Here is a 16,888-nt window from a genome sequence, read left to right as displayed (position 1 = left end):
AGCTGTAGATTCAGGGTACAACCCCCCAATGCCCTGACACAAGACAGCCAGGTACACAGCAGGCGTTTAATAAGTGCAGCTGGGATGGTGGAGGTGCTTGGCGGGGGGCTGGGGTGGGGTCCACGGGCCTGGGGGTCCTGGGGGTCCTGGGGGACGGGGTCAGCATCCTGGAGCAGTGGGTGCCTCCCACAAAGTGCCAGCCAGATGTGGGAGGCTCAGGCCCAGCATGGAGTGAAGCGGCAGAACTAGGGCCCGTCCCCCCAGTCCCACACCAAGTCCTCGGGTCCCAGAAGGCCAAAGCTTGCAGGGAGCATCATGGAGACGTTGAGAAACCCCAGGTTGGTTGGTAGGGAGTTAGGGGGCAGGGGGCATCCCATATAGATTGGGGGTACTTAGGGGGCGTCACAGCCGGCGATGCTCGGGGCTGACCCCTGGCTCTACGCTCAGGGCTCACTCCCGGTGATGTTTGGGGGACCCTATGGGATGCCAGAGATCGAATCTGAGTCAGCCGCGTGCAAGGCAGACACCCTCCCCGCTGCGCTGTCGCTCCGGGCCCCGGACTGAAGCAGTTTACAGACCCAAATGGGTCCCCCAACAGACCTGCTGTACCCTGGCACCCGCAACTTTCAGAGAAACCCTCTGGCAGCTGGGATGTGGAATGCGGGTGGGCAGTGATGGGGTGAGAGGAGGCTGGTTCCTTTCCTTCCTGGGCCCGGGTTTCATTTGGCAGTCTCAGAGACAGAAAAAAATGTCCAGCAGATTCTGCTTCGAAGGCAACAAGAGCGTGGACCCAGAAAGCGAATAATTTCTTGCCAGGAAAAGCCAAGAACAAAAATCACTGGGGCGTGGCTATAGGGCGTGGTCAAAGGGGGCGGGGTCAGGTGATTACGGGGTTAGGATTGGAGCATGATCACGGGGGCGGGGCCAGGGTGGACAGGGGCGTGGTCGTGAAGGGCGGTGCCAAGATGTGTGGGCGGGGCTAGGTTGGAAAGGGGGCGTGGCCGTGAAGGGGATGCCAAGACAGGCCAGGCTAGGTGGGCGGGGCTAGGGTGGGCGGGGGCGTGGTCTTGAAGGGCGTTGCTAAGGCGGGGCCAGGTTGGGTGGGCGGGGCCAGATAACGGCGGGGGCGTGGTCAGGTGGGGGCGAGGCGTGGGCTGTGTCTGGTTCCATGGCTCTGCTTTTTGGTTGGCCGCAGAGCTCACATGGGGGGCGCATTTGCTGGCAGTCGGTCCTTGGCAGTTCCCACAGGGCCCGGCAGCCTCAGTTCTCATCCTCACTAAAGTAGATGCCGGATTCCCATCGCTGGGCCATCATGCTCTTGTGGTGGGGGACCCGCGTGGATTCCAGAATCTGCAGGAGAGGAGCAACGGAGTCCCCATCAACATCCTGGAACTCTCCTCCCAGCACAGAGGACTCAGAGCAGAGGGCGTCTGCAGTGGGGATGGAGGCCAGGCAGAAACATCCCCTCCTCTGTACTGTGCTCCTGTCTGGCCTTTGGGATCCAGGTCCAGGAGGATCCCAGCTAAGCTCCTCAAATCAAATTCACAGAGGTCCCACATGCTCCTAGTCAAACCCAGAGGCCTTGGTTGGGGGCACCGTCTGCTTCATGCCCCGGTGGCACACCATTGCCCGACTACCGGTTTCTGAAGCCTCCCCCAGTCACAGGGCAAGGGGTACAGGCTCAGTCCCCCAACCCTGCCTCGCACACTCACCTCCGAGTTAACGTAGTCCGAGGGATTGAGGCCTGCATACTGTGGGAACAAAACACAAATCAAGAATGGGGTCCAGTCGCGGACCCCCAGCCCTCCATGGGCTCACTGCGAGGCATACTCAGTCACCCTTGGGGCGCAAAGACAACCCCATTTTTTTCTTTTTGGGTCACACCCTGCAATGCACAAGGGTTACTCCTGGCTCATGCACTCAGGAATTACTCCTGGCAGTGCTCAGGGGGACCACTTGGGATGCTGGGAATTGAACCCGGGTCAGCCGCGTGCAAGGCAAATGCCCCACCCGCTGTACTACCGCTCTGGCCCCCAATCTCTATTTTATAATCCCTGATCCCGTCCTCCTAGCAGAATGCATCCTTGGGGAGAGATGACCTCACCATGGGGAGCCTGCTGACCGGACTCCGAGCTCTGCCACCATCTCCCCGAGGGGAAACTGAGGCACCGTGACTCACAGTAGTGAACCATACCCACCACTGGTCGCCCAGGTCAAGCCTGGTCTGTATCTCTGCAGGGGTCCCTGAGGGGCTGCCGGACTCCCCCGGGGAGCGCTAGTGGGGCTGTGGACTCACCCAGCGATCCTTGCTCCTCTGCTCTGAGGCCTCAGCTGGCTCCTCGGCTGTCCACACCAGGCCCGAGTGGAGGCGGATGGGGGAGGTCAGAGACTCCGAGACAGAGTAACTGCCCGTGATCCCTGCGTGAGTTGGGGAGAAGGAATGTCAGAAGGATCACTGGGGACTTTTTTTTAATTTAATTTTTGTTTGTTTTGTTGGTTTATTTTTTGTTTTTGTTTTTGTTTTTTGGGTCACACCCGGCGATGGGGTTCCTTCAGGCTCTTCACTCAGGAATTACTCCTGGCGGTGCTCAGGGGACCGTATGGGATGCTGGGAATTGAACCCGGGTCGACCGCGTGCAAGGCAAACGCCCTCCCCGCTGTGCTATCGCTCCAGCCCCAGGACTTCTTTTATTTTGTGAGGGAATCATGCCTGGCGGTGCTTAGGGCTTCCTCTTGGCTCTGCACTCAGGGATCAGTCCCGGCGGGGATTGGGGAAACCTATGGGGTACCAGGGATCAAACCCAGGTCGATCGCATGCCGGGCAAGTGCCCTCCCCGCTGCCCTATCACTCTGGCCCAATATTCGGTCGTTCTGGGGACTCTTTATTTTTTCTTTGGCGGGGGTCACGCCCGGTGATGCTCAGGGGTTCCTCCTGGCTCTGCACTCAGGAATCACTCCTGGTGGTGCTCGGGGGACCCTAAGGGATGCTGAGAATCGAACCCGGGTCGGACGCGTACAAAGCAAACGCCCTCCCCGCTGTGCCATCGCTCCAGCCCCCCCAGCCCGCTTCTTACCGGACGCGCGGGAGGAGCTCCTGGAGTCGGGGTCACTGTCCCCGAAGTCGGGGGAGGGCGAGAAGACCTCGGGGTACAGGGCGCTACGCCGCTCCTCCTCCAACTCGCGTTCCCTCCGCAGTACGTTCTCCACCTCCCTCTCCAGCAGCTCGGACGACCCGGACCGTTGCAGCCTCCAAGCGGGGGCGGCGTCCCGGGGGGCCTCCTTGAGGGGGGCCTCCTTGCGGGGCGCCACAGCCGAGACCCCAAAGCGCAGGGGTCGCAGGAGGAAATACTTCTTCTTCACCACCGCCCCATCGGTGGTCCGACGGGGTCCCCGAGATCCCTGCGCGCTGCCTTCTTCCTGGGGGCCCCAGGACTTTCTAGAAGACTCCAGGACAGGCCCCCAGGAGCCGGGCGCAGGGGCCTTGGAGACCTGGGCTGGGCCAGCGCCGCCCAGGCCCGAGGAGGAGGAGAAGGAGGAGGAGGAGGAGGAGGCCGGGGGCCCCGCGACCCTGGGCGGGGAGCTGGGGCTCATGAAGGGGTGGTAGGCGTCGGGGGGGATCCGCTGCACCTTCCTCGCCCCGGCGCGGGCCTCCGCGGGGGCGCGCCCCGGGGATGCGTCCAGGAGCGAGTCTGAGCTCCAGGCTCTCCGCAGCTGCGCGGGCGAGGGGCTCCGCGGGGGCGAGTCGGGCGTCAGGGCGCGGCCCAGCTGCAGCTCGTGCCGGCGGTGCTCGGCCTCGCGTTGCGTCTCCTGCGCCAGGTCCCACTGCACGTAGAGGGACGCGCGGCGGCGCTCGGGGCGCGCGTCGGGGCGCACGTCGGGCAGCGCCAGCAGCGACGGCCGCGCGGGGATCTGCACCAGCTCCTGGTGGCTGGCGGAGCGCTGCATCCCCCTCTGCGCGCGCAGATCGGCCTCGCGCTCCAGGGCCAGCCGGATCTCCCTCTCGATGGGGGTCTCGGGGACCACTGGCTTCTCTTGGGGCGTCGGGGCCGCCTCCGGGAACCGGGGAGCCTCCGCCCTGTCGGACCAGGGCGCGCGCGCTCTGTTCTCTTCCGTGGGCGTGGACGTTCTCCTGGGCGGCTTGGCGGGGGCCACCGCCTTGACTTTGGCCTCCGGAGGCCGGTTCCAGGCCTTGGGGGTCTGGCTCACGCGCGGGGTAGCCCCCTTGGACTGGGGCGCTGGGGGGATCCCCGAGTTGGCACGTTCCAGACTGAGAAATTGTTCCCGCGCCGCCTTGAAGTTGATTTGTTCCGTGTCCACCGCGTTGTCCTCCAGAGTTGTGGGTTTGGGGTTCCTGGGCTCCCCCGGACTTGGGGTCCGGTACCCCGGGGATATGCTACTTCTCAACATCCCCTGGTCCTGGGGGTTCGCCGTCCAGTGCTCCCCGTCCAGGTGACGACGCGTCCCGCCCGTTGGGGCACCCCAGAAATGAGGCTTCACCTCTTCCTCCTCCTTGTCCTCTTCCATCCAGGGGCGCTGCGGGGTGCACTGGTCTTCGCAGGTGACCCAACGGCGGTAGGTGGTCTCCGGCCCGGCCGTGTCCAGCTCAGTCCTGGCCGCCCTGGGCCCCGCCTGCCATTGATCCCGGCCCCAGGTACCGCGGCCCTCCTGCCCGATGCCCACCATCTCGTATGTATAGCTGGTGTCGCCATCTAGGGCCAGGCCCGAGATGCGGGCAAAGTAGGGAGAGTTGAACACCGGTTTGCGGGTCACGCGATCCATCTTCTGGGGTGAAGCCACGCCGGGTTTGCTACGGGAGGAGAGAACAGGACCCGGAGTCACTGGCCAGCGTCATGGTACAGCGGGGAGGGCAGGGGAGCGGCTGGCCCTGCACACGGCCCACCCGGTTAGATCTCGGACACCCCATCGGGTCCCCTGAGCCCTGCCAGGAGTGATCCCCCAGCAGGAGTCAGTCTGCATGTGTTACATGCACACACGCACGCACACGTGTGCATGCATGTACACAGCACATATGTACACACGTGTGCACACTGGGCACCGCTGGATGAGGCCCCCAAAACAAACAAAATTGGGGCTGGTTTGGGCCAGAGTGACAGTACAGTGGAGTCGGCACTTGCTCTGCACTCTACTGGAATTTTTTTTTTCTTTTTTGGGGTCATACCCCTCTGTACTCAGGAATTACTCCTAGCGGTGCTCAGGGGACTATATGGGATGCTGGGGATTTAGAACCGGGATCAGCCTCGTGTAAGGCAAACGCCCTTGCCAGAGAGCCCGGCAAGAGACCGCGAGTATCTTGCCTGCAACCTCAGCACCCAAAAGGAGAGAGAGAACAAAAGGGAATGCCCTGCCACAGAGGCAGGGTGGGATGGGGGAGATGGGGGGTGGGAGGGATACTGGGAGCACCGGAGGTGGAGAATGGGCACTGGTGGAGGGATGGGTACTCGATCATTGTATAACTGAACCCCAAGCACAAAACTTTGTAAGTCTACAACTGTACCCCATGGTGTTTCACTAATAAAAAAAATCCCATAGGGTTCTCAGAACCCGCCAGGAGTGATACCTGAGTGCAGAGCCAGGATTAATCCCTGAGCATTGCAGGAAGTGGCTCAAAAATTAAAAAAAAAAAAGCCAAAATTGAGGGATAGTACAGCAGGGAGGGCGCTTGCCTTGCACACAGCTGACCAGGGTTCAATCCCCAGCATCCCATGGGGTCCCCTGAACTCCACCAGGAGAAATCCCTGAGTGCAGAGCCAGGAGTAACCCCTGAGCATTGCCGGGTGTGGCCTCAAAACAAAACCAACAGGAAAAGAATAGCCCTGGGGCAGTGCCCAGTTCTCTGTGGGCAAACTTCCGCCCCAGTGCCCTCTACGTGATGAACTTGGGCCCCTGCCTGACCAGTGAAATAAAATTGTGGGAGGCCCCGGGAGCTAGTTCAGGGGTTAAGGTGCTTTACCTGCAAGTGGCTGACCCAGATTCATCCCCCAGCACCCCTTCCGGTTCCCCAAATACTACCGGAAATGAACCTTGAGCAAAGAACCAGGAGTCAGCCCTGAGCATCATGGGGTATGACCCCCCACCACACACACACACACACACACACACACACACATACCAAAAAAGAAGAAAAAATTGTTAACTCATGGGACATTGCAATTCATTGGAAAACTGGGGTTTCCTTTATTCTTGCCCCAGAAGATTGGGGGTGGGTGGGTGGGATGGAGCCTGTTGGGGCCATAAATGACCCTCCCCCATGGACCCAGCTTGCTTCAGAGCAATGTTTCCCTCCCCCACCCCCATCTCATCCTGATCATGTCACCTGAGTGCCTAGATCTAGCCATTCCTGATACACACACACACACACACACACACACATACCAAAAAAGAAGAAAAAAATGTTAACTCATGGGACATTGCAATTCATTGGAAAACTGGGGTTTCCTTTATTCTTGCCCCAGCAGGTTGGGGGTGGGTGGGTGGGATGGAGCCTGTTGGGGCCATAAGTGACCCCCCTCTATGGACCCAGCTTGCTTTAGAGCAATGTCTCCTACCCCACCCCATCCCGTCCTAATCATGTCACCTGAGTGCCTAGATCTAGCCATTCCTGATACACACACACACACACACACACACACACACACACACACACACACACACACAAACAGACACACTAATTACCCAGCAATTTGCTTCAGGTGTGTCTGATATAGAAAGGGCCCTGCCCACCTCATCAAAGAGACCCCCCTCTCCTGCCCCCCACTCCACCCAGCCTGCTGTGTCCAGTACCCACGCCAGGGCCTGGAGCGATAGCACCGTTGGGGAGGGCGTTTGCCTTGTACGCGGCTGACCCGGGTTCGATTCCCAGCATCCCATAGGGTCCCCCAAGCACCGCCAGGAGTAATTCCTGAGTGCAGAGCCAGCAGTAACTCCTGCGCATCACCGGCTGTGACCCCAAAAACAAACAAATAAAACCTACCAGCTCCCACGCCAATCTCTTATGTCCACGCCACGACACACTTTCTTTGACTCTCCTGGACACAGGTGAGCGACTGTGCTTCCCTTGGGAAAAGTTCCTGGGAATTTTCCCTCCAGACTTCCCCTCCCTGAGGGAGGCCAGGGGGAGGGAACCAGGGACAAGGAGGGGCGGTGTGTTCGAACCCTGTTCCTGCCAGCTCCCATCCCTAGTGCCATAAAGCCTGGCCCCGATACTTGGAATGCCTTGACCCTTGGCCTGTGTGCTCCCTCTGCAGTGTTCAGTTTCCTGCCAAGCCAGACTCCAGCTCATTACCTGCCCCCATATCTCCGGGGCCCCTGGCATCTCCTGGACCCTGAATTCAGTCTGGCTTGGGGCACTCAAGGATGCCTCTGGCCGCTCACGGTTCACTGAGGTCCTCCCCCTCCACTGACCCTCCCTCTCCTTGCCTTGTACCAGAGACCCTCATTTCTGCATCTCCTTAAACTGCAACCCACAGGTCACCTCCTCCAGGGAGTGCCCCCAGAATGCCTCTGCCTTCTGAGGCTGGCCCCTGACCCCCAAGCCTGTTCTGAAAAAGCTCTCTTAGCACCTGTGCACTTGGGAGAAAGGTTTTGAGAAGGAGGACCAGAGAGACAGCAGCTCGGTGAGCTGGCGCCCATGCTCGGCGTGCGAGAGGCCCTGGGTTAGATCCTTGTCACAATCCCAAAGCATGGTCTGGCTCAAGCATCGAACCAACAGGACCCAGTAGGTCCCACCTCTGGGCCAAGTATTCAGAGAGACTCCTGGGCTCCTCACTCCTCCCACCCAAGCCAAAAAAAAAAAGCACGGGCCGGAGCAATAGTACAGTGGGAAGGGCGCTTGCCTAGCACGCAGCTGGGCCGGGTTCAATCCACGGCAACCCATAGGGTCCCCCTAGCACTGCCAGGAGTGATTCCCGAGTGCAGAACCACGGGTCAGTCTCGAGGGGTATGGACCCCAAACCAAAACAAAAAATTAAAACATAAAATAAATTAAAAAGAACCAAGATAGGGACCGGAGTGATAGCACAGCGGGGAGGACGTTTGCCTTGCAACCAGCCGACCCGGGTTGGTTCCCTGGCATCCCATAGGTTCCCCTGAGCACTGCCAGGAGTAATTCCTGAGTGCAGAGCCAGGAGGAACCCGTGAGTACCAATGGGTGTGGCCCAAAAAGCAGAAAGAAAGAAAAAAAGAAAGAAAGAAAGAAAGAAAGAAAGAAGAAAGAAAAGAAAGAAAGAAAGAAAAGAAGGAAGTAAAGAAAGAAAGAAAGAAAGAGAAAGAAAGGAAAGAAGGAAAGAAAGAAAGAAAGGACAGAAGGAAGGAAAGAAAGAAAGAAAGAAAGAAAGAGAAAGAAAGAAAGAAAGGAAAGAAGGAAAGAAAGAAAGAGAAAGAAAGAAGGAAAGAAAGAAAGAAAGAAAGAGAAAGAAAGAAAGGAAAGAAGGAAAGAAAGAGAAAGAAAGAAGGAAAGAAAGAAAGAAAGAAAGAAAGAGGAAAGAAAGAAAGAAAGAAAGAAAGGAAAGAAGGAAAGAAAGAGAAAGAAAGAAAGAAGGAAAGAAAGAAAGAGGAAAGAAAGAAAGAAAGAAAGAAAGGAAAGAAGGAAAGAAAGAAAGAGAAAGAAAGAAAGAAAGAGAGAGAGAAAGAAAGGAAAGAAGGAAAGAAAGAAAGAGAAAGAAAGAAAGAAAGAGAGCGAAATAAAGGAAAGAAGGAAAGAAAGAAAGAAAGAAAGGAAGGAAAGAAAGAAAGAAAGAAAGGAAAGAAGGAAAGAAAGAAAGAGAAAGAAAGAAAGAAGGAAAGAAAGAAAGAAAGAAAGAAAGGAAAGAAGGAAAGAAAGAAAGAGAAAGAAAGAAAGAAAGAGAGAGAGAAAGAAAGGAAAGAAGGAAAGAAAGAAAGAAAGAAAGAAAGGGAAGAAGGAAAGAAAGAAAGAGAAAGAAAGAGGAAAGAAAGAAAGAAAGAAAGAAAGGAAAGAAGGAAAGAAAGAAAGAGAAAGAAAGAAAGAAAGAGAGAGAGAAAGAAAGGAAAGAAGGAAAGAAAGAAAGAGAAAGAAAGAAAGAAAGAGAGCGAAATAAAGGAAAGAAGGAAAGAAAGAAAGAAAGGAAGGAAGGAAAGAAAGAAAGAAAGAAAGGAAAGAAGGAAAGAAAGAAAGAGAAAGAAAGAAAGAAGGAAAGAAAGAAAGAAAGAAAGAAAGGAAAGAAGGAAAGAAAGAAAGAGAAAGAAAGAAAGAAAGAAAGAAGGAAAGAAAGAAAGAAAGAGGAAAGAAAGAAAGAAAGAGAAAGAAAGAAAGAAAGAAAGAAGGAAAGAAAGAAAGAGAAAGAAAGAAAGAAAGAAAGAAAGAGAGAGAGAAAGAAAGAAAGAAAGAAAGAAAGAAAGAAAGAAAGGGAAGAAGGAAAGAAAGAAAGAGAAAGAAAGAAGGAAAGAAAGAAAGAAAGAAAGAGGAAAGAAAGAAAGGAAAGAAGGAAAGAAAGAAAGAGAAAGAAAGAAAGAAAGAGCGAAATAAAGGAAAGAAGGAAAGAAAGAAAGAAAGAAAGAAGGAAGGATAGAAAGAAAGAAAGAAAGAAAGAAAGAAAGAAAGAAAGAAAGAGGAAAGAAAGAAAGAAACCCCAGAGCAAAAACCAAGATGATTTGGGTGATAAATTCCGGCTATATCACCCTCCCGCTTCTTACGGGAAGGGAGACCGTCTTCATGCAGGTCAGAGGGTGCAGTGGGAGGGACCCATGTTTTTTCTCTTTCCTTCTGGGGGGATGGCGTTAGACCACCTGGCGGTGCTCAGGGCTTACTCCTGGCTCTGTGCCCAGGGGTCTCTCCTGGTGATGCTCAAGGGACCTATGGGATGCTGGAGATCAAATAGGGAATTCGCCACATGCAAGACAAATGTCTTTTTTTTTTCCTTTTAGTCTTTGGGCCACACCTGCAGTGCTCACGGCTCACTCCTGGTGAGCTCGGGGGACCCTATGGGGTGCTGGGGATTGAACCTACATCAGCTGCGTGCAAAGCCAACGCCCTCCCACCCTTGATCTTCCAGACCTGGGGTGCAGACACCGGGCTCTGCTCAGCCCACCCTCGGCCCAGCACAGGCCCCTTTGTCCCTACCACGCCCAGGCTGCCGAGAGGGACGCGTCTCTGTTTGCCAAGTGAGTGGCTGGGAATTTCTGAGCTGGCATCTCCTCCCGGAAAAAGTAGTCAGGGCAAGCAGGTGCTGGCTCGGTGGAGGGTGCGGCTGGGGCAGGGCTGGAGTGAGTCAGCGACCCATAGGGCATGCTCGGGGGTCACGGTGGCCTTGCCCTGTCTCTCATCTGCTCGGTGTCCCTGCCTTGGGGCTGAAGTGACAGGTCAGCGGTGAGGGCATTTGCCTTGCATGCCGCCAACCCAGGTGGGATCCCCGGCATCCCATAGGGTCCCTGAGCACTGCCAGGAGTGATCCTAAGTGCAGAGGGGCTGGAGCGATAGCACAGCGGGGAGGGCGTTTGCCTTGCATGCAGCCGACCCAGGTTCGATTCCCAGTATCTCATTTGGTCCCCCAAGCAGCGCCTGAGCACAGAGTCAGAAGCCAGCCCCGAGCACCACCAGGTGTGACCCAAAAGAAAAAAAAATAATAATAACATGCCCGAGTCTAAGGACTCTTGGTTGAACCGGTTCACAGCCCAGGGAACTGCAGCCCAGAGAGGGTGAGCCACTCACCTTGTGGCACACAGCAGTGGTCTAAGCCCAGGTCCTCAGTGGGCAGCTTCCTCCTCCAGGAATCAGCCCGGGGCTGGGTTTTACCTGCCTCACCCTGTTCCACTATCAAGCCGAAACTGGGTTTATGGTCCCTGCAGCCACACACCTGTTGCCCCCACACCCCATCATCCAGCCCCAAGGGCAAAGGCCTGAGTCAGGGGGAGGCCAAGGTCACCCCAGGGGCCAGGGTCGGACCCAAAAACCACTTTCGCTTTCAGCCCGGGCGTGTCTCTGCAGGAAAGGGAAGACTCGGTAAACAGAAGAGCGAGACCTGATGCCCACACAGAGGCAGTAGGAAAATAAGGATCAACATTCTGGGGGCTGGAGAGATAGCTCAGCTGGGAGGGTGCTGGCAGACCTGGGTTCGATACCCGGGATCCCATAGGGTCCCCTAGCACCGCCAGGATTGTTTCCTGCGTGCAGAGCCAGGAATCAGTCAGCACTGAGCCTAGCCGAGTGTGGTCCAAAAATAAAGAAAAAGAAGAGAAGGGACTGGAGCGATAGCACAGCAGGTAGGGCATTTGTCTTGCACACGGCTGACCCGGGTTCGATTCCCAGCATCCCGTGTGGTCCTCTGAGTACCGCCTGAGTGCAGAGCCAAGAGTAACACCTGAGCATTGCCGGGTGTGACCCAAACAGAAAAGAAGAAGAAGAAGAAGAAGAAGAAGAAGAAGAAGAAGAAGAAGAAGAAGAAGAAGAAGAAGAAGAAGAAGAAGAAGAAGAAGAAGAAGAAGAAGAAGAAGAAATAATTCTAGGGGGAGCGGCTGGGTTGGGGGGGAGGGAAATACTTTAAAGCCTGAAGCATCGGCTTTGCGTGCTGGAATCCTGGGTTTGAGCCCCAGCACTCACGGACCCCTCAGCACTGCGGAGGAGTAAGCAGCACTGTCAGGTGTGACCTCCCCCAAAACAATACAAAAAAAAAGGAAATATGTAAGCACTTTTTGAAATGGGAATGGAGAGGCTGGGAAGATAGTCCAGTGGGTAAGGCGCTTGGCATTGCATGTAGCTGACCTGGGTTCAATCCCTGGTAACCCCTAAGGTCCTCTGAGCACTGTCGGAAGTGATCCCGGAGCAGAGAGCCAGGAGTCAGCCTGGCACAGAGCCAGGAGTCAGCCTTGAGCACCGTGGGTGTGGACCCAATTCCCCCCACCACACACACACACACACACACACACACACACACCACACACACATATGCTAAATACTCTTGTGTCTCGGTATCCTACATTAAGATGCTATACTCTATCTAGGTGGTCTTCTGTATCTATTCTAACGTCCCCACCCTTCCCCAGCTGAACCCCAATCCCTGAACCCCCCCCCCCCCGCAGGCTGACCCTGATAAGTGTCTCCTGGAAGTCTGCAAATTCTCAGCCCATGTGGGACACGGGAGGGTGAAGTCTCCCGCTATTGGGGTACCAATGGGCATTCAGGGTTCTAGCAGCCCAGGTTGGAAACTGACGCTCCCGGGAAAGGTTCAGGTTGAGGCCTCCAAGAGGGACCCCCAGAACTGTTCTGAGGGGTCGAAGTCATAGGATGGCCGGGAGGGCATTTGCCCTGCATGCGGTTGACCTGAGTCTGATCCCTGGAAGCATCGAGGGTTCCCCAAGCCCTCCAGGAATGAGTACAGAGTCAGGAGTCAGCCCTGAGCACCGCCGAGAGTGGCCCCCAAACCCAGTAAGACATATGAAACCATTCTGGAGGGAGCACGGTTAGTGGAGCAGCCTGAAACTCTGACAGGAAGTGGGGTGGGGTTGGGGGGTCTCCCTGGCAGAACCCCAAGAACCGCAGGTATACAGAGATGACCCTGTACCAAGGCAGGTTGTGTCCGGAGCAGCCTCCCGCCACAAGCCAGAACCCTGCCTTTCCTTCACCCCCCCATACCTGCGTTGCTCAGCACCTCCCAGCCCCCCAGACCCCCCAGCCCCCCAGACCTCAGACTCACCAGCTCCACCAGCCGCCCTGGAGCTCAGCTCTGCGGGCCTCAGGGACTGGGGCACCGCCCTGGCCTCCCTCCGGGTTGCCAGGGGAGGGCCCCGCCCCAGGAAGCAGGTGGCCCCTTCCCCGGCCCCACCTGGGCTCAGAAAACAAAGTCCACAGGCGGAGGGAGAAAGACGATCCCGCGGGCAGGGCCGGGCGGCGGGTGCTGGCCCACAGTGAGGCTGCCCCTCGGCCCCAGGGAGCCTCATCCACCCCCCCCACCTCCCCACAGCTGAACCCCCACTCCTCAGCCTTGCTCAGACCAGGGGTAGGGGGGGTGGCCACAGGTTCAGGTTTCTTTTGATGGTAATTTTTGTTCATGGGCCTGGCGGTGCTCAGGGCTGACTCCCGGCTCTGTGCTCAGGGTTCACTCCTGGAGGGGCGTGGGAGACCCTCTGGGGTGCTGGAGATGGAACCCAGGGCCCATCTTTCTTTCTTTCTTTCTTTCTTTCTTTCTTTCTTTCTTTCTTTTAAAATTTTTGTTTGTTTTATTTTACTTTTTGGGTTACACCCGGTGATGTACAGGGGTTACTCCTGGCTCTGTGCTCAGGAATTACTCCTGTGCTCGGGGGACCCTATGAGATGCTGGGAATCGAACCCAGGTCGGCCGCGTGCAAGGCAAACGCCCTCCCCGCTGTGCTCAATCTCCACCCAAGTCCGTGTTTCTTGTGGGGGTCCTCAGTTCCTCCATATCAGGGGGCTCCTTGGGGAAAGGCCAGTCCGGGGGTTCATTCGGGCCTGGGTTCAGCTGAGTTCTTTCTTTCTCCCTCTGAGAATGGGGGAATGTCGTGTAGTTTCTCCCACAAGACCGCAGGGGACCCCTCCCCCAGGCCATGCCCACCCTATGGATTTCAGCGAGGGTGCCCAGAGGGAGAACAGAGTGGAAAGGGCATTATCCTGCATGCGGGGTTTGATGGGTTCGGTCCCCAGCATCCCATCGGACTCCCCCGTCCAAAAAAAAAAAAAAACCCACCAGAAGTGATCCATGAACACAGAGCTAGGAGTCGGCCCTGAGCACCACCAGGGTGCCCCCCAAAGAAAGCAAATCGAGATGGGTGTGAATGAGGGTCCGCCTTGCCCACTCAGGGGCACACAGCAGCAAGTGGGGACCCCACAGTCCCCCCCACGGCATGTCCAAGGGGTGCAGGGGAGAGTAAAGAGGGGATGTAGCCACCGCCCCCTCCATTTATTTATTTATTTATTTATTTATTGTTTTTTGGGTCACACCCGGCGATGCTCAGGGGTTCCTCCTGGCTCTGCATTCCGGAATTATTCCTGGCGGTGCTCGGGGGACCCTATGGGATGCTGGGACTCGAACCCGGGTCGGCCGCGTGCAAGGCAAACGCCCTCCCCGCTGTGCTATCGCTCCAGCCCCGCACCCTCCATTTATGGCCGCCTGCCCACCCACCCTCCGCGGCGACCCCCCTCTGCCCAAGACTCCAAGAAAGGCCTTTGACAAAGTTTATTTCTCTCCGGGAGGGGAGGAGCCGGGGTGCGGGGTGGGGTGCATGTCAAAGCAGAGGGACACTTCTTCGGTGGGGCTCGCAGCTGGAGGACTCTCGGGGGGTTGCTGCGGGGGTGTCCAGGCCACCCCAGCTCCTCATGGACACGTCCTCACCCCCTCACCACCCAAGGGGCAGAGGAAGAGGTGGGGAGCGGGGGCCCCCCTGCCGGCCAGGCGGCCCCCCACCCCACCGATCGCTGCGGGCTGAAGCCAGGAAAGAGGAACCTGGCTGTGGGCGGGGGTCCGCAGGACGCCTGAGGGCTCATGGGGGGTGCAGTGCCCCCCACCGCAGGGAGAGGCGCCCCTAGGAGTGACCCCCCACTCCCGCCCCGCTGAGCCCTCCCTCCTCCGCCCCTGCAGAGGGAATGGGCTTCTGTAGGGCTGGGCCATCCATTGTGGGGGGGGGGTCTCCAGCTCCAAACTGGGGGGTGACCTTCCCTGCCCTAGGCTGAGCACCCACCCATGCAGCCCAGAAACTCCCCGCAGGGGCGTGGGGGGTCCCCATCTGGGCGCGGCTGGAGAAGAGGCCAGGGCAGCCTCCCCAGGGGTCCCCCAAATTAGCACCAGGAGGTAAGAACGCCCAGTGGGGGGTTTGTTGGGGGATCCTGCTCTCAGAGGGGGACCCAGGGGGTGCAGCTCAGATGCCTGACCAGCCCCAAAGAGACAAGAGGTCAAGGGGTCGAGGGTGGCTGGAGTGGGGGGGGCATGGAGCCTGGGGGGGGCTCCCCACTCTCTGGCTGCATCGCCCCCAAGGCTGAGCCCTGGGGTGAAAGGGGCCCCCAAATCCCAGCCCTTGTGTTCAGCCACATGGGGGTACCCCCACCAGGCTACCCTGCCCCCCATCCCCTGCCTGCTTGATATTCCTGTGGCAGCACTCTGGGTTTCCGGGGGGGGGGGGCCCCCAGCACCCCGGACCTCCCCAGGGGCGGCCCCCATGGGGACCTCATTGGAGGTGGCAGGAAGGCACAGGCAGGACCCCGAAAGGGGCGTGGGGGGCTGATGTGGGGCGGCAGGGAGGCCCCATCCCACCAGCAGAGACCCCCATCAGTGAACCGCATCTGAAAAGCTGCCAAGGATTTTATGGGGGTGAGGGTGGGGGGTGTGCTGGGGTCGGGGGGGTGGTCGTCGACTCGGGGTGAACAAACAACCGTCTCTCTCGGGCCGGGCGCGGAGGAGGGGGTGCGTCGGGGTGTCGGGCGCCGGGCGGGGGGCTCCCCTGTCCCTCCCTCCCTTCCCAGCGCTCCCCCCCTCCCCAAACCCTCAGGAGCAGGGGACCCCGCGGCGGCGGCGGCGGCGGCGGCGGCGGGTCCCGAGGCGGTGGGTGGGGTGGGCGGGCGCCGAGCTGGTGGGATCTGTGGGCGGATCGGAGGGCGGGGATCGGGGGTCCGGGCACCTCACATCACCGAGCAGCACTTGCAACGCTGCTTCTTCATGTCCAGGTCCTGGGGGTCGCCCCCGCCGCCGCCCCCCGGCCCCTCCTGCGCCGCTGGCTCCTCCCGGGCGCCCGGGGCGGCGGCGGCGGCCGCGGGGGTCTCCGCGGGGGCGGCGCTGCCGTTAGGGGGCGCCACCGCGTCGGGGGGCTCCTTGGCCGCCGCCGCGTCGTCGATGACCACCAGCTCGGCCGTGATGGTGTCCTGCAGGCCCAGGACCTTCTTGGTCTCCGCCTCGTCCTCCACGTTCTGGTAGCCCATGAAGATCATCGTCACGGGGGGCTCCTGGCCCGGCGGCCCCGCCGCGACCTCCCCGGGCTGCGTCTGCACGCCCGTGATCTCGCGCCGCGCCGCCGGGGTGGTGGTCCGCGCCGCGGGGGCCCGGGGCGAGCCCCGCGCGTCCGCCTCGCCCTGCGTGGTCACCTCGTCCGCCTTGTGGATCAGCTCGTCCACCTCCGAGGAGCTGAGCGGCTGGATCCCGTTCTCCGTGGCGCCGTCCACGGCGTGGACCACTGGGGGGGGAGGGCGGACACAAGAGATGGGGGTGGTGGGTGGGTGGTGGGCGGGCAGGGAGCCCGGCCGGGGCCGCCCTCCTGCTTTATTTATTGCTTTTTGGGGTCATACCCGGCGATGCTCAGGGGTTACTCCTGGCTCTGCACTCAGGAATTACCCCTGGCGGTGCTCGGGGGACCATATGGGATGCTGGGAATCGAACCCGGGTCGGCCGCATGCAAGGCAAACGCCCTCCCCGCTGTGCTATCGCTCCAGCCCCTGCCCTCCTGCTTTAAACCAAACACTAAAAGCCCAGGCACAAGGGGCTGGAGTGGTAGTCTAGCAGGTAGGGCATTTGCCTTGCATGCGGCTGACCCGGGTGCGATTCCCAGCATCCCATATGGTCCCCCCGCACACCGCCAGGAGTAATTCCTGAATGCACGAGTCAGGAGTAACCCCTGTGCATTGCAGGTGTGACCAAAAAAAAAAAAAATAAATAAATAAAATTAAAAAGACACTCTGAGCACCTTGGAATTTTGGGGGGGGTCTATTTTGAATTTACTATTATTATTGTTATTATTTTGGCATCACACCCAGCAGTGCTCAGGAATTACTCCTGGCCGGGCTCTGGAACCCTATGGGATGCCAGGGTCTAACCTGGGTTGGCCACATGCAAGGCAAACCCCCTGCCCTCTGGACTATCCACTTTGGGCCCTTGAATTATTTATTTATTTACTTTTGTGCCACACCTGGCCGTACTCA

The 16,888-nt window shown here is 58.3% G+C and overlaps 2 protein-coding genes across 3 annotated transcripts in view; both read right to left on the bottom strand.

The window, feature by feature from the left end:
• Positions 1–1,219: 1,219 nt before the first annotated feature.
• On the bottom strand, positions 1,220–4,779 carry MISP (mitotic spindle positioning). Its single transcript, XM_056112980.1, has 4 exons — positions 3,075–4,779; positions 2,297–2,418; positions 1,713–1,751; positions 1,220–1,350 (listed from the first exon to the last, which is right to left on the bottom strand). Exons 1-4 carry the CDS (start codon positions 4,777–4,779, stop codon positions 1,261–1,263), a joined length of 1,956 nt encoding a protein of 651 aa, XP_055968955.1. The 3' UTR covers positions 1,220–1,260.
• A 10,709-nt stretch (positions 4,780–15,488) lies between these two features.
• Positions 15,489–16,888, bottom strand: part of PALM (paralemmin) — a 32,900-nt gene continuing 31,500 nt past the window's right edge. Inside the window, exons 9-10 of one of the 2 annotated variants that reach the window (XM_056112865.1) lie at positions 16,058–16,146; positions 15,489–15,883 (exon numbers count right to left, since the gene is read on the bottom strand). In XM_056112865.1, coding sequence (XP_055968840.1) covers positions 15,599–15,883; positions 16,058–16,146 — 374 coding nt within the window. In that variant the 3' untranslated portion in view covers positions 15,489–15,598. Of the gene's footprint in view, positions 16,147–16,888 lie in introns of both variants that reach the window. The other variant, XM_056112864.1, reaches the window with a different exon arrangement.

This window comes from Sorex fumeus, unplaced genomic scaffold (assembly GCF_029834395.1).
Source record: "Sorex fumeus unplaced genomic scaffold, SorFum_2.1 ptg000019l, whole genome shotgun sequence".
In the NCBI taxonomy this organism is placed as follows: domain Eukaryota; kingdom Metazoa; phylum Chordata; class Mammalia; order Eulipotyphla; family Soricidae; genus Sorex; species Sorex fumeus.
This window is presented reverse-complemented; position numbering and strand designations above follow the sequence as displayed.